This window comes from Macrobrachium nipponense, chromosome 31 (genome assembly GCF_015104395.2).
Source record: "Macrobrachium nipponense isolate FS-2020 chromosome 31, ASM1510439v2, whole genome shotgun sequence".
Taxonomy (NCBI): domain Eukaryota; kingdom Metazoa; phylum Arthropoda; class Malacostraca; order Decapoda; family Palaemonidae; genus Macrobrachium; species Macrobrachium nipponense.
In genome coordinates this window covers 71029403-71046902 of record NC_061093.1, presented here as the reverse complement: position 1 = coordinate 71046902, position 17500 = coordinate 71029403, and the positions used below count along the sequence as shown (strand labels likewise).

The following is a 17500-nucleotide window of genomic DNA, read 5'->3' as shown; positions in this document are numbered from 1 at the left end:
GTCTCTCCATTGTTGAACGTCCGATAGTGCCTCTGAGATATAGTAGATTCACATCACCCGTGCCTCTGATAACTAGGCCCAATCCCTTACGACGCTCCTGATTGGCTGTTGATAAGGCAGTCACAGGGCAGGAAACTGTCTCTCTCGGGAGAGTTCACATGGGTAATATGTATGTACCACCACTCCTGAGGGATACGTCTCGAGAGAGACTGAGAGTTTCCAGCCCTGTCATTGGCTTATCAACAGCCAACCAAGAGTGTCGTAAGGGACTGGCTTAGACATCAGATGCACGGGTGATGTGATTCTACTATAGGCTTGACAGTCTCAAAACTCAAATCCTCAAAGGAATCAAGATCGAAAGGGGAGACCCAGATAGATTCAAAGGCTGTGAAATTCCTGAGACGAATTAACAATTATTCTACGCATACGAAGAGTAATTATGACTCAAACTTGAAATATCTGGAACTCTTCGATAGCATTCCAGCCTCTCTGGACCCATTCCATTGACATCCACTGCTGATGCTTCCTTGTCTCTTCCGGTAGGATAATATTCCTGAGAGTTTTGTCCCTGTAACGATGTTTGGAAGTCTGTCTTTTCATCGGCGTTTCTGTACTCGAAACTCTGAAATTTTATGTCTCAGGTTTTGTTTCGTCTGTGGTTTCGTTTCTCGTCCCTTTTGTTTTCGTCTTCTGCGAATCTGTTATTTCATTGTATCTGTTGTTTCATTGTAAGTCTGTGTCCATAAAGGTAACAAAGACAATGGTGTTAACGATAATAATACCACCTTCCATTATAAAGACGGGAATCTACTACTACTACTACTACTACTACTACTTTCTGGAAAGACAAATAAATAAAAAATAGCGGAAATCTTTCAGCAGAGTTAAGGCATGCTCGCTCCATTTTCATTTCATATTTAATCACGTTCTAATTTCCTCAGAAGAGCGAAAGTCGTCATCCTATTATCCGTTTTCTCAAATTAAAAATGCTTGAAGGGGTTCTTCTTAGAGCAATGAGACTCGGCTTCGTAATTTTCTCTGATTGTTAAAGGCATCAATTTACTTGTTTTTACAGGCTGTAAATGAGAGAGAGAGAGAGAGAGAGAGAGAGAGAGAGAGATTCTTCTAATTCAAGGTTTAACCACACTCACAATTGTGGCATTTTTTCGAGGTTTAAAACGGTTAGGCGCACATATATATATCTATATATATATATATATATATTATATATATATATATATATATATATATATATATGATATATATATATATATATATATATATATATATATATATATATATATATATATATATTATATATATAGTATATATACTATATATATATATATATATATATATATACCATATATATATATATATATATATATATATATATATATATATATAGATATATATATATATATATATATACATATATATATATATATATATATATATATATATATATATATATATATACATATATATATATATATACATATATATATATATATATATATATATATATATATATATATAGATATATATATATATATATATATATCTATATATATATATATATATATATATATATATATATATATATATATAATATATATATATATATATATATATGTGCTGTGTGTGTGTGTGTGTGTGTGTGTGTGTGTGTGCATTTATGTGCGTATTACCGGTTACACGATGTTTGAAAAATATACTACACGTACGCGATCTCTCCAAAAACTAAAATTCATTAGAGTTTTGTAGCAGATGCAAAGGAGAATTCAATTATTCCCAATGTTCAAATTGTACACTCCATTCATCATTTCTCTTCTAATAAATATACCACTATTATATGCGGTTTAGATGAACATGCATAAATGCAAACACAAGTTATGAAAACACAAACGTATTGCAATTATGTATTTAGTATGTATGTGGTTGCATGTTTCGTTTTTTATATTCGTAAAGAGTAACACTATTTAATAGACACACATAAATGCAGATAACTTAATTTGTCAATGGTTTGTCTTTTATTTCTTTTTTTCTTTTTTTAACGAAATACGCAGTTCATTCCGTCTCTGGCACCATTGCTGAAGATGAGATTGTGCAAGACAAGAAGTGTTTTAGCGACAGAACGAAATTATCATATAAAAGGCGAGTTATTTTTCTAATTGGGTTCGTCCTGGCCCACTAAAGAGCCGGGACGTTCATTGTTGGGCTTATTCAGAAGTGGAGGAATGGATGGATGTTTGCATTCATGATTAGTTTATCTAACACGTTTTTTCTTTTCTGATTTACTCCTCAATGTTACCAGAGGGAATTTCGTCTTTTAAGGAAAAGCCTAATGAATAAACATCAGATTTTCATATTTTATCATGTTACGATATGTAATGTAAATGGAAAATAATACAGATTAGATAATTGAGGAATTTTTTCACTATTGTTTATACTAAGGGTCTCACGTATTCCATATTTTCCCCTTTAAATAAGGAAATTTCTTATTTCTTTGGGGAGTCTACTCTGAACTTTTCACGCCATCTAAATATTCAAAACGACTGAAAGTTTATTTACATATACATATATATAAATACATATATATATATATATATATATATATCATATATATATATATATATATATATATATATATATAATACATATATATATAATTATATATATATATATATATATATATATATATAATATATATATATATATATATATATATATATATGTATATATAACGGTTTTTTGCCACGAAGGAAAAAATGAAAAAGCGAGATAGCCAAGTACTTTTTTTACTAGGTACATATGCAACCTGTAGTAGCCACAATGCCCTCTTCTTGTCGTCAGGAGGGCAACGTGAATCTCTTTGTGATTATGGGACCTGGGTTTGTTTCCCAGTACCAGACATCATAAATTTCACAAAAATTTCTTTGAACTTTGATCGTCAGGCTTTGTAATGACAAGTGTATTAAAAAAAGGCAAAGAATTCAAAACGTTACGAAGGGCATTGTAGCTATTACTGTTTGCATATATATCAACGAATTATTCATAAGCGAAAAGCCTAATCATGCAGTTTTCTTATATGTCAATAGCAGTATCAAATCCAACTTGTAACTAGGAAAAATAAAGAAGAAACGGAAGAGGCAATAACAAGAAAGAGGCCACTGTTGCCTCGGAGATCAAAGGATAAAGTTAACCTCTCATCTCGATCAGTATTACTTGCACAGAGAGAGACACAAAATGGTACACAGATGGATGGAGAAGGCAATACGCATCTGTCTCATCTTCCGTCTTAATGTATTTGCATATATTTTAACAGATTTGATTCAGTACTGTTTAAAAAGGTTTGTATAGAAACGTACACAATGATTATATATATATATATATATATATATATATATATATATATATATATATATATATATATATATATATATATATATGTAATATATGTATATGTTTACCATATAAATGAATGAACATATATATCTTAGGTATATGTATGTGCCTAGAGGTATATGTTTATTCATATATATATATATATATATATATATATATATATATATATATATTATATATATATATATATATATATATATATCATAACATTAACTTCAGGAAAAGCCGAAGACACATGAAGAGTTAAAAGGGTTTATTCGCTAAGAAACGTTTCGCACAAGGAACTTTGTGCATCATCAGTCTGTTAAAAATAAAAGTACATTTTAAATTAATAAAAGCAAAAATACAAATAAAAATTACAATCTAAAAATTTTAAATTTAAAATTATAATTTAAAAATTAGCATAATTCAAAGTTAAAAGTGAAATAAGAACATTAAAAGTGAAATACGAACATTAAAAGTGAAATAAGAACATATATATATATATATATATATATATATATATATATATATATATATATATATATATATATATATATATATATATATATATATATATACATTTGATACAAGCTTTTTTAAACAATAATGAATCAAATTTGTGATGCAAATCATATTTCAGGATATAATTTCATTGCAAAAATAAAACAAATTATGCTATTCATAGTAACATTAATGGGAGCAGCGCTTCATTAGTTATTGAATGAATCCGTTAGCTTTAGAGGAAAAGCATTTACTATGTTAAATTTTCATTTAGTAAGTAAAGTCGAAAGTTATGATTGGAATCGACGAAAGAGAGAGAGAGAGAGAGAGAGAGAGAGAGAGAGAGAGAGAGAGAGAGAGAGAGAGAGAGAGAGAACTGCAGCCAACCATTAATTGGACAGCACTGATTTATAGAAATTGTTAAATCCCTTTGCCCTTGATGGAGAGATATTGGACCTGACAACTAAATGAGGCCAGTTGTTTTTATTGTCATCGATTAGTGTCGAACCCTTGAGCTTCAAGTGTCGTCACGCTCAGTGGAATAAAAAGCAGTACATCTGTTTCGGTTATAGGAAATTATAACTCTCTTCTATTAGTAAGCATTACCCAACTGCTGTTATTACGTTTTTATATATGTTTCATTTATTTATTTTCAATTTAAAGCTACCAACTTTCCAAAGAACATAGTCTGTTAATATTGCCATTCATGCCAAAATACAGTAATTCATTTTCAAGAATAGAAAGGCGTCCTGATACTAGTCGAAATCATATCCAGTTGTTGACTTTGTATTGTGTTTAAAATATTAAAAGTAAATGTCTTGAATTTGTGACAGCATTTTCATGGAATATGCAACTTATATATTTCATTTTCTCCATCAAAATTCTCAATGAACCACGTTCTAAAATCAGGATACGTTATTTCCACGAACATTATTATTTTATTATAATAAGCCATGGATGGGAGGGTTGCGTGATCTCATGACGAATGGAAATATGCTGGCGCCTAATATTTATATGAGGGAATATTTTTGACTTTATGATATATATATATATATATATATATATATATATATATATATATATCATTATATATATATATACATATGTATATATATATATATATATATATATATATATATATATATATATATATATATATATATATATAATATATATATGTATATATATATATATATATATATATATATATATATACATATATATATATATATGTATGAGTACAGAGTGAAATAAGTAAAAATTAATAGACACGTATTTAGAATTGGAAAACATACATGCGGATTTAATGATATATAAAATGAGAACTATAGTTCTGCATCGAAGTCGACTAACCTTGATGTTGAAGTTCTGTAGTTTAAAAGTTTCCTGGAAGGAGCACTTGCATTAAGATGCCGGTAAGAATTCCCATCTCATCAAAAATCATTTGCATATTTTCACCAGGTGATAATACAGATTTCTGGCCCTATTGCACAGTTTAAACCAAGTTCTCGCATATGTGACGATAGATTATGAGAATCGTGTTGGAAAGGAATTTTGCTTGATTTTTAAAAAATTAATCTACTTTGGCATGAAATACAAATTTGCCTACATAGGCTTATTTCATTAATAAGCGCATGTTATGAAGGTACGCGTAATATAAATATGATCTCTTATTCGGTTGATTATATGTTCCCTTGGTAGGATAAACTTGTTTTATGTTATAGGGGACATTATTTAAGAAAATAATGACTTATGGGCACTCTTCTAACATATGCAATTCCATTAAGTATTCATATTTAATATTCATATTTGATAGGGAGAGATTAAGCAATCGCTTTAATAACTACTTGCGCAAAAGACATAGAACACTGTTTAATTCTTATTTTTTAAAGAACATTTGGTGATTATTCTAATAACAGTAACTTCTTATAAAATCAAATTCATCATGAAACCTTTTTTTTTTTAAGCCAAATCAAATATCCTACCTGATAAACCAGTGTGATTTGATACAGATATATTAATCCTTTCCATGATTACATAAGCTTCTCGAATTCCTCACATTTTCTAGGGACGTTTCTCACGACGCTTAATGTTTAAAAGAATTAAGGCTTTTTACTCTGATATATATATATATATATATATCTATATATATATATATATATAATATAATATATATATATATATATTATATATATATATATATATATATATATATATATATATATATATTTATATATATATATATATATATATATATATATATATATATATATATATATATATATCTATATATATATATATATATATATATATATATATATATATATATATATATAATATATATATATATATATATATATATATATATATATATATTCCATGAGCATTTTACACTATGCTTCTCGAATTCCTCACTTTTCTGGGTATGTTTACCATTCAAGAAATGTATGGCTTTTTACATATATATATATATATATATATATATATATATATATATATATATTATATATATATATATATATATATATATATATATGTGTGTGTGTGTGTGTGTGTGTGTGTGTGTGTGTGTGTTTGCGTGTATACTATAAATTACTCCTTCGTTTGAAGGAGTGGGGTACGCGATATGGCTGTTCATTTATTTATTTGTTTATTTATTTTATGAGAAAAACCTTATTCTTTTACCGTGATTCTTATGTCAACTAAAGATGGACCAAATTCAGAATCTCTAACTATGTAATCAGTTCTTGTATTATCATTAATTGTAAGGGATTATTTAATACTGTTACCAAATAAAAAGAAAACAGCAGATCCTGGCCTGATCTCCTCAGTGAGAGAGAGAGAGAGAGAGAGAGAGAGAGAGAGAGAGAGCTTCTTCCTCCCTGACACCAAACTTAAATCTGGGATATCTCCCTTTTTCGCCATTTAGTCGAGAGGGGATTAGTATTGCTTTTCCGTGATTATTCCAATTGATTGTGTTCTCTTTCCATTGTCTATTTCCCTCATCTCTTCCTTCCCCCTTTTTCCCTTTGAAATTTATTGACACATACATCAATTTATTTGTCTCTTGGCACAAGCTCTTAGCATGTAAGCATCTGGGTTTGTGCTTTTCTATCTGGTGCGTATCTCATTTGATGCTTTGTTGCATGATTCACCCTTCATCCGCGAATGACTGATTACGACAGTTGCATTGATCATCGCAGATTTATACGAGAATTGTGCTACGTAGTGCATATTTCAAGCCACTGCATACTTCCTCGTTTCTGTTTTCCGTAATTCTTTCCCTCAGTCACAACATGAAAGTTGTGGCATTCATCTTGGCATCGCTTTAAAAAGCTTAGATTCTGGAAAATCATTGCCACGTATTCCTACTCCTACTTGCACTTGAGAATATAGGTTATGCTAATATCAAATTTCGTTTATTTTGATGAAACCTTAACGCAAAACGTGAATAATACTGGAATTTTTTTAGCCGTCATTATCCAGAACATGGTTCTTCTTTTTTCCCATCGCTACCTCCAAGCTAAAGGGTCAGGTTGCTTTTGTCATGACATACTTTGTTACTGATTGTAAATGTGGATACTGACGATCCTAATAACACCGATAGTGAAAGAAAGCCACCGATGGCGGCTTTTCTGTGGGTATAATTTGCTATGCAAAACTTCTCGTTAATTCGGGGTAACACTTTTATGAAAGACCAAATACTTTTATGACCATATCCGTCGGCTTCTTGTATACTTAAAGTCCTTACTTTGAGGCGAAGGGTGATACCCATAGTCAATTGTCAAAAGAATGGCAACGTTATTATTATTATTACTAGCAAATTAGGGGGAGGGTTAGGGTGGGGGGGGTAGGATGAAATCCCATTATAAACCATCTTGGGGGTGCCCACTATAACCCTGCCAAGTTTCATCCCCATCGGACCAGCCGTTTGGGCGTGATTGAATGACAGACGGACGGACAGACATAACGCCCATTATATTATTATTATTATTATTATTATTATTATTATTATTATTATTATTATTGATTAAAGGTCCACAATATTATTCAGCAGTGGATTGTAATGGTTTATAAAAGCGCTGCGATATCTATGCTGGATTCATCTTCAGTCTAATTGAATTAGACTGAAGAGGAACCCTAACGCTATTGCAGCGCTTTTATAAATCAATATAATCCACTACTAAATATAATTGTGGACCTTTACTCATATTCCAGTCCCGACTTTAAGAAAATTCTTCACATTATTATTATTATTATTATTAATATTATTATTGTTTTTTTTTTATTTATTATTTATTTTTTTTTTGCTCTATAACAGTCCTCCAATTCGACTGGGTGGTATTATAGTGTGGGGTTCCGGTTGGCATCCTGCCTCCTAGGAGTCCATCACTTTTCTTACTATGTTCGCCGCCTTTCTAGGAATCATCACTCTTCTGCATGAGTCCTGGAGCTACTCAGCCTCTAGTTTTTTCTAGATTAATTATCAGGATCTTGGGATCGTGCCTAGTGCTCCTATGATTATGGGTACGATTTCCACTGGCATATCCCATATTCTTCTTATTCTATTTTCAGATCTTGAACTTATCCATTTTTTTCCTCTCTTTCTCTTCACTCTGGTGTCCCATGGTATTGCGACATCAATGAGTGATACTTTCTTCTTGACTTTGTCAATCAACGTCAACGCCTAGGTCTTGGTATTTGGCACGTATCACACGATCAGTTCTGATTACCATATGTCCCAGAGGATCTTTGCCTGATCGTTTTCTATCACTCCCTCAGGCTGGTTGCTTGTACCACTTATTACTGCAAGGTAGCTGATGTTTCTTGCACAGGCTCCAGTGGAGGGCTTTTGCCACTGAATCATGCCTCTTTTTGTGCTGGTTCTGTGCAAGTGCCAGGCATTCGCTTGCTATGTGGTTTATGGTTTCATTTTTCGTATTGCACTTCCTACATATGGGAGAGATGTTATTTCCGTCTATTTCGTTCTTTCGAAATAATATTCTGGTTCTTAGGGCCTGATCTTGTGCCGCTGTTATCATTCCTTCAGTTTCCTTCTTTAGCTCTCCCCTCTGTAGCCATTGCCATGTGTCATCGCTGGATAGTTCTTTAGTCTGTCTCATGTATTGTGCGTGCATTGGTTTGTTGTGCCAGTCCTCTGTTCTGTCTGTCATTCTCCTGTCTCTGTATATTTCTGGGTCTTCGTCTACTTTTATTAGTCCTTCTTCCCATGCACTCTTTAGCCACTCGTCTGCACTGGTTTTCAGATATTGCCCCAGTGCTCTGTTTTCGATGTTGACGCAGTCCTCTATACTTAGTAGTCCTCTCCCTCCTTCCTTTCGTGTTATGTATAGTCTGTCCGTATTTGCTCTTGGGTGTAGTGCCTTGTGTTTTGTCATATGTTTGCTGGTTTTCTGATCTATGCTGCGGAGTTCTGCCTTCGTCCATTCCACTATTCCTGCGCTGTATCTGATTACTGGCACTGCCCCTGTGTTTATGGCTTTTATCATATTTCCGGCGTTGAGTTTTGACTTGAGTATCGCCTTGAGTCTATGCATATATTCTTTCCTGATCGTGTCCTTCATCTCTTGGTGTTTTATATCCCCTCCTTCCATTATTCCCAGGTATTTGTATCCTGTCTCATCTATGTGTTTGATGTTGCTCCCATCTGGTAGCTTTATCCCTTCAGTTCTCGTTACTTTGCCTTTTTGTATGTTGACTAAGGCGCATTTTTCTATTCCAAACTCCATCCTGATGTCCACAGATACAATCCTTATAGTCTCGATTAGGCTATCTATTTCCTTGAAGCTCTTACCATACAGCTTGATGTCGTCCATGAACATCAGATGGTTAATTCTGTTGCCTCTTTCCTTGAGTTGGTACCCAGCATCCAACTTCTGTAGTACTTTTGTTATTGGAATCATGGCTACTACGAAGAGTAGTGGGGGCAGTGAGTCGCCCTGGAAGATCCCTCTCCTGATATTATTATTATTATTATTAGGGAAACACTCTCTATCACGAGAGTATATATAATGTTCTAAAGGGTCCACAATAATACAAAGTGTAAAAAGTCCGTGTATAATTTAGAAGACTTTACAGATAGCTTTCGAACCCTTCCCTGGGTTCATCTTCAGTCCAAATGAACAAAAAGTTACGACAAGGCAGAGGTAAATTTAAAAAAACAAGAGACGTTGAAGATCGTTGACCAACGGTCGTTAGCTCGTTAATGGGCCAGGAGAAGAAAGAGGGTAGTTAACAACAACTAGGTGATACCCTCCCCCTTATCAATCCTTCTGGCTGCAATCCTGTTGGATCATCGTACAGGTTGTTGCAACATTACATGAAGTCCTTCATCCAAAGGCGTAGATTGGGCACCGTTATCAGACTCCCCCGGGGCAGCGGTTACCTGGACTGGAAGAGGCAAGGCAGAGGCAGCATCAGGAGAGGGAAAAACAAAGCCTGTCCTACATTTAAAATCTTTTTAAAAACATAACTAGTCATATAAAAATTAACAATGGGTCTTCGTTGACAAAAGACTTGTTTCCTTTGAATGATTCTCCCAAACTTATAGCAGCTCCCTCGACTAGTCGTCTGACATTTACATTGTTACTTTTAAAGATAATTTTAGCCTCGTTCCAGTTGGGTCTATGATCATTCCTGAATGCATGTAGCTACTATTGCGCTGTTTTGTGATTGTAGTTCATAAGCTCGCTTAGGTTCGCCCAAACGTATATCTAGTCCCCGTCCACTTTCACCAAAATATTTACTATTACAATCCATACACGGTAGTTCATAAACGCCTGGGACTATGGGATTTTTATCATTGTTATTGTTTCTTACGAGGGAACGTCTTATTGTATTTTCATATTTGAACACAATTTTAGTTTCCTTCTGACTTTTGTTGATATGTCCACTTATATTCTTTGCTTCTGGATTAAAAGGGAAGGGACAAATATCTTTTTGGTTTTTTTCCTTATTATCTCTCAGTCCATAGAACGACTTTCCTCGCTCGCGAAATTGCTTTCTTCAAGTGAAGTGAGGGGAATATCTGAGACTTCTAAAAGTAGCCGTGATGTGTTTAAGTTCACCGTCTATATATTCGGAGTCGCAAATTCTGAATGCGCGTAAAGCAAAATTCATAATAACGTTTACTTTTTTATTCTTTTGAGTGAAAAGCATAAAAGTGGACATAACTCTCGGAATTGGTAGATTTCCGGTAAACTGAAAATTTGTACCTCTGACTATTACAGTCTCTGTACACTAAAACATCTAAAAACGGTAATTTAGAATCCACTTCTACTTCTGTCGTGAACTTAATTGATGGTAAAATGCTATTTGCTATTGCTACTAGTTTTTTTAGCTTTTCATTGGTACCTTTAAAAATGATAAAAATGTCATCCACATATCTAGCCCATAAAACTGGTTTCGTTTCTTCATCACACCTGTTTATAATTTCTTTTTCCACAAACTCCATGCAAATGTTAGCGAGGACAGGGGATAGAGGAGAACCCATGGCTACACTTTCTTTTTGAGCAAATCCCTGATTATTGAACTGGAATACAGTGGACGAGACACATAATCTGATAAGGGAGAAAAAACTGCTCTGCGGGAATGGGCAAAAGTCACATTACCTTGATCATGTTCTTCCTGTAACTTTGTGATCACATAATCTAATGGAACGTTGGTAAATAATGCTGTAACATCTAAACTCGCCATCCTCCCATCTACCCAATTACTATCTTTGACCCGCTGTATAAACTGGAATGAATGCTGTAAATGAGCACTTGAGAACGTGCCAAGAAACTGACTAAGAACCTGAGCCAACCACTCTGCTAATGTGTTTTGCGGTGAACCACAAGCAGCAATAATAGGCCTGAGGGGGTACCCAGGTTTGTGAACCTTAGGAACACCATAAAAGTAAGGTACACTAGGGGATCTTGAAGAGATTTTTGATAAGACTAATTCTTTGTGCAGAGGATCAGAAAGGGTATTGGCTATTTTTCTAATTTTTCTATTAAATTCTTGTTGCATTTTGGTGGCAATGGGCGGGGACCGCAGTGTGAGATAAGTTTGGGTATCATTTAAAAGGGCATAAGCTTTGTCCAAATAATCACTTGTGTTCATGACTACTGTAGCTCCTCCTTTGTCAGCTCTCATGATCATGATTTCTTTGTTTCTTTTTTAGGAAGCTAGTGCCAGTTGGTGCCTTTTAGGTAATACATTAATAGACTTATTATTTATATTATCATTTAGGATAGCACCTTTTAAGAAATTTATAGTAAAGTCTGGGTATTTAAGATTAAACAAATTAATACTACTAACAGAGTTTAGTACATCAAGGTTGTCTGTTCTGGTACAAAAACCCATACCCAAGTTAAGATCTTCAAGTTGTTCTTTATTTAATAAAACTGTGGAAAGATTATTTACTTTATTAGTAGAATAGTCCCATTTTGAATAATCTAGTGCACGCATTAATTTGTTATGTAGGCTCTGTTTATGATCCCTGGCCCTAGCGGCAACTACCTCACCTGCTCTTTGCCTGGCACCCTCGAATCTGGCAAATTGTAGACGGTCTCGAAGTTCTCTGAGTGACGAGCGTAATTCCAGATGTAAGACCTCGACATCCCATTTAGCTTCCTGTATTTTGTCTTGAAGGAGATATCTGGCAAATTCAGGAAACTCTTCTCCCAGGAAGGAGGTACGGGAGCAGATTCCAAAAGACTTAGGTAAGATATGTTCCTCCAAGCATCTGCGGAGGAAGGCCAGCTGATTCTTCCTTCTGAGCCACCTGGTCCAACGGAGCACCACCAGCCGGTATATCAACAGCTCTTCTTGTGAGGTAAAATAAATATCCATGTCCTCGATTTAAATTGAATGTAAACGTGGACAATTTTAGTAGGGAAAAACTCTCTATCACGAGAGTATATATAATGTTCTAAAGGGTCCACAATAATACAAAGTGTAAAAAGTCCGTGTATAATTTTGAAGACTTTACAGATAGCTTTCGAACCCTTCCCTGGGTTCATCTTCAGTCCAAATGAACAAAAAGTTACGACAAGTGCAGAGGTAAATTTAAAAAACAAGAGACGTTGAAGATCGTTGACAACAGTCGTTAGCTCGTTAATGGGCCAGGAGAAGAAAGAGGGTAGTTAACAACAACTAGGTGATACCCTCCCCCCTATCAATCCTTCTGGCTGCAATCCTGTTGGATCTTCGTACAGGTTGCTGCAACATTACATGAAGTCCTTCATCCAAGGGCGTAGATTGGGCACCGTTATTAGACTCCCCCGGGGCAGCAGTTACCTGGACTGGAAGAGGCAAGGCAGAGGCAGCATCAGGAGAGGGAAAAACAGAGCCTGTCCTACATTTAAAATCTTTTAAAAACATACTAGTAATATAAAAATTAACAAATGGGTCTTCGTTGACAAAAGACTTGTTTCCTTTGAATGATTCTCCCAAACTATAGCACTCCCTCGACTAGTTTGTATTATTGTGGACCCTTTAGAACATTATTATTATTATTATTGCGCCACCGCAATATAAGCAGCTGGACTCACCTTCTCACTACCTCCGCCCAAGAGGATGTCTGAGGTTTATTCAGACGAAACGTCCGGAAAGGAATAGAAAGAATAGGAAAGAAATAGAATTTAACATCAATTCTATGTAATAAACTCTACGGATATGCCCGAAAATTTGACTACCCCAACTGAAATTTTTACCAATAAAATCCAATCGTTCTACCTAACTGAGATATGTCAACCTTCGGTGCGTTGCTCACCAGTTTAAGCAACAATGAGAAAGCAATAATTAGAAAAATAGAGAAGAACCTGTATAAAATTAATGCAGCTGAGGCAGCAATTACTTTTAATAAAACATGTTTAAAAGAGGGATTACTTCCAGCATATTATTATTATTATTATTATTATTATTGTTATTTTATTATTATTATTATTATTATTATTATTATTATTATTATTATTATTATTATTATTATTATACGCAAAAGATGAAAACCCTATTCAGAGAGAACAAGCCCTTGGTGGCCATTGACTTGAAATTCAAGCTTCCAAAGAATATGGAGCTCATTAGGAAGTAAAAGAAGGTAAAGGAAAATACAGGAGGGAGAAATCTCACTTATTAAAAGGAGAAAAATTACTATATAGTTAAAAATGTATAAAAATGCAAGTAGAATGGCATTAGGGTGTAATGCATTGCATCTTTAATTAAAGTTTTCAAGTTCCATGCATGGAGTATGGCCAGATTTCCTTTTTACCAATATCATGGTTTAATTGTTTTTTTTTATATTATGTTTTAATTGGCTTTTCCAATATCATGTTTTAATTGGCTTTTCTAATATCATGTTTTAATGATGATATTGGCTTTGCCAATATCATCTTTTAATTGGCTTTTTTTAATATCATATTTTCATTGGCTTTTCCAATATCATGTTTCAATTGGCTTTTTCAATATATTTCCTTGCCATTTTCACAGGTAATTATATCAAATGGATAGTAATTTACCCACAATGACTAACACCACATACACCATTGGCTTTTATGTCTTAAATGCATTTATGTATTTGTTTGTGCACTTATTTATTTATATATGCGAAGAGTTAAAAAAAATAATATTCATTAGCTGAATTATTATAAGGTTTTTAGTTTTTTGGTCCTTTTTTATGCGATTTTCATAAATAGTTATCAAAATGGGGGGAAAACTCCCATAAATATTAGTTCATAATTATTTTTTAAACCAATAACAAGTTAATCATATTAAATATTTGATGGGAAATCATTATAGGAGATAAAAACTCAGTTATTAGAAGATGATCATTATGAGCTTTTGAAATTAGCGTTAATTCCTCAACTTTCAATTCTACAAAACTAATTAAAAATTAATTATCCGCAAGGAATACAATGAATTAATTCTCAAATTAAAATTGAATTAGTGTTCATCTAGTAATTAAAAGTCCAACGATTTCTTGATTATATAAATGAGTCTCTCATTACATTACAGTGTAATATGATAGCTACTGAAATGCAATGCAAAGAAATGATATCCTTTTGGAGTTCATTGTTACATTTTCAAATCGGAAATATTATATAACAGGATTTTAATCAAAGATGATATGCAAGTTGTCTTAAACGTAAATGAAATAAAAAGAAAAACTCAGAATTGTCAAGTGCGCGTTCTTATAGAAAACTCCTGAGCGAATAACAGAACGGTTACAGATTGTCTCTATCTTCTAATATTCCTTATGAGTTCATTTGTACTGTTTTCAGAAAAGTCCGCTAATCTGCAAAACATATATTATCTTAATAAGCGTTGATAACTTGTACTGAAAACTTTTAACACCTCATAGATGAACTTCTTTTCCCTCAGACTAGTTATTTACATTAACTCTATTTTCAAGTTCACATATTCCACAATTGAGTCATCAAGAAATATCTTTTCTTTTATGAACAGTTAGTAACTCCTGATCAGTAAGGAGAAGAGCTAGTCTTTGGGAAAAAGGATAACCAGGGTGACATTGTTATTACTGATATACATATCGTCTAGGAGAGGGTATGACTATAATTGATATTATTATGAGACAGATTCGCAAATAATAGGAACAGGTATAAAATTTACATATAATTCTATTCACGTTACTTTAACGTCAAGGCAATGAAAATGGAATGGATAATGAAAGATAATATTCAAAAGAAGGTGACCATCTTGAATATTACGAAATTTTCAGAAAAAAAAGTGTTTTCTAATTCCTTCCTTCCTCCGGAGTGAAAAGCTATTCAACTTCTATAACGAGGTGATTACAAAAGGGTAAAATTGCTAGTGAATTATTTAAGGATTACGCCACACAGGTAATGAGCTCTTCAGGCAACTTTGCTCTCGTACTATAGTTTTTCGATAGAGGTCCGATATTTACATGCCAGATAAATCACCTGCTTGTCTGGTCGAAAATGAGAACATTTCCACCCGAGTTAGATAACATAATTTCCAATGGTCTAAATTAGGTCGGTAAATGGTATCTTATAAGGTTATGACTGATGGATCGAATGAGTTAAAGAGTACACGTATAATCCTACAATAGTCAGTGGTCCAATATCAGTGAATTTCAAACGTTGCTTAGTTGAACCAATTATAAATAGCTAAAAGTTTAATCTTGAAAGGCGTTAAAATTCAGATGCAACAATAACAGCGGTAACAGCAACAGTAATAATAATAATAATTATTTAGTTCTTGAATTTAGAAAGAGAGAGAGAAACTTATTTTCAACAATTTCATTGTTGGATACGAACTTTCATGGTATTCTATAATTTAATGAGAAAGAAACCAGATTTCTTATTTTCTTTCTTTCGCATTCAGGCACAAAATGGTAACCACCAATAAGAATATCAACTTTAATAGCTTCGTAACCGTGCCATTTTTTTTCTTGCTTTTTTTTTACATTTTTTATTTTATTATTCTTTTTTTTTTTTTTTTTTTGTTTTTTTTTTTTTTTTTTTTTTTAGATATCTCAAGAGTATATCTTACACTGAGATTTCCCATTATCGCGTTTTACTTCATTATTTCGATTTCAAACAGTTGTATTATTTAGATATCACTATTTTGTGATATCTAAATCTCTGCTTTGCAGTTAAACATCAGCTTCTCGATGGACATTCCTCACTAAGCATCTTGCTTTAGAGCCATCAGCTGGAAAATACATGCAAGAAACATTCAGCAAATCCAAATCCTCCCAGCCCCCACCCGCCCCCAAACAACAGTTTCCTCCAGACGATATTTTGTCTGGATATGAAATGAGCATTTTAGGAAGCGTAGACTAAAGGAGGAAAAAAATCAGGGAGGGAAATTTGAGAATGCTTAAAGATTTCTTTAAGCATTCCCCCGCAGACAATTACTCTCTCCAACGCTTGCAGGAACAGTGCGTCACACAAAGAAGTTTCTCTGCAACGAACCAGAGACAGTGGAAGAAGGACAAACGCTTGCAAAGTTGACTTGGGCGAGAGTTAGTGTTGACTCCTCCACTTAATTCTACCCAACGGAAGTCACTGAGGGAAAAGTAATCGAACTCTCGAACTGCCAGATGAACTTCCTTAAGTTGCTTTTAAACACCTCTGAAAAAATACGATCTCTCGTCCTCGAAAGTTTGTGTCTTTCAAAGGAGAAGACCTGAGTCGCTCACGGTTTCTGGTAATGGAGGAATGTAGTCTGGTTTCTGCTGCTATATATATATATATATATATATATATATATATATATATATATATATATATATATATATATATATATATATATATATATATATATATATATATATATATATCTAATAAAAGGAGCCCATAAAAACAAAATTTCTAAATGGTTTAGCTGGCCTCCTTTCTCTCCTTTTTTAGGCATTTTTCTTTTTTTCTCCCAGTCACATCAAACATTCGGAAGACTTTTGTCACAAATTCAGAGAAGCACATATACCACTTCACAACATAAAACTTTAAGCCTTGACGTAGACTCCCTATCACAAAAGTACCAGTACAGGACGTTCTTCAGTTTTTAAGGGAAAAATTATCCCCCTATTCAGATCATTTCCCTTTGGCACTTGACAAAATAA

The 17500-nt window shown here is 33.1% G+C and overlaps 1 protein-coding gene across 1 annotated transcript in view; it reads right to left on the bottom strand.

Annotated features, from left to right (window-relative positions):
- Positions 1 to 12054, bottom strand: part of LOC135206897 (uncharacterized) — a 36152-nt gene extending 24098 nt beyond the window's left edge. The window contains exon 1 of the mRNA XM_064238377.1: positions 11523 to 12054. Coding sequence (XP_064094447.1) covers positions 11523 to 12054 — 532 coding nt within the window. The remainder of the gene's footprint in view (positions 1 to 11522) is intronic.
- Between the last annotated feature and the right edge of the window lie 5446 nt (positions 12055 to 17500).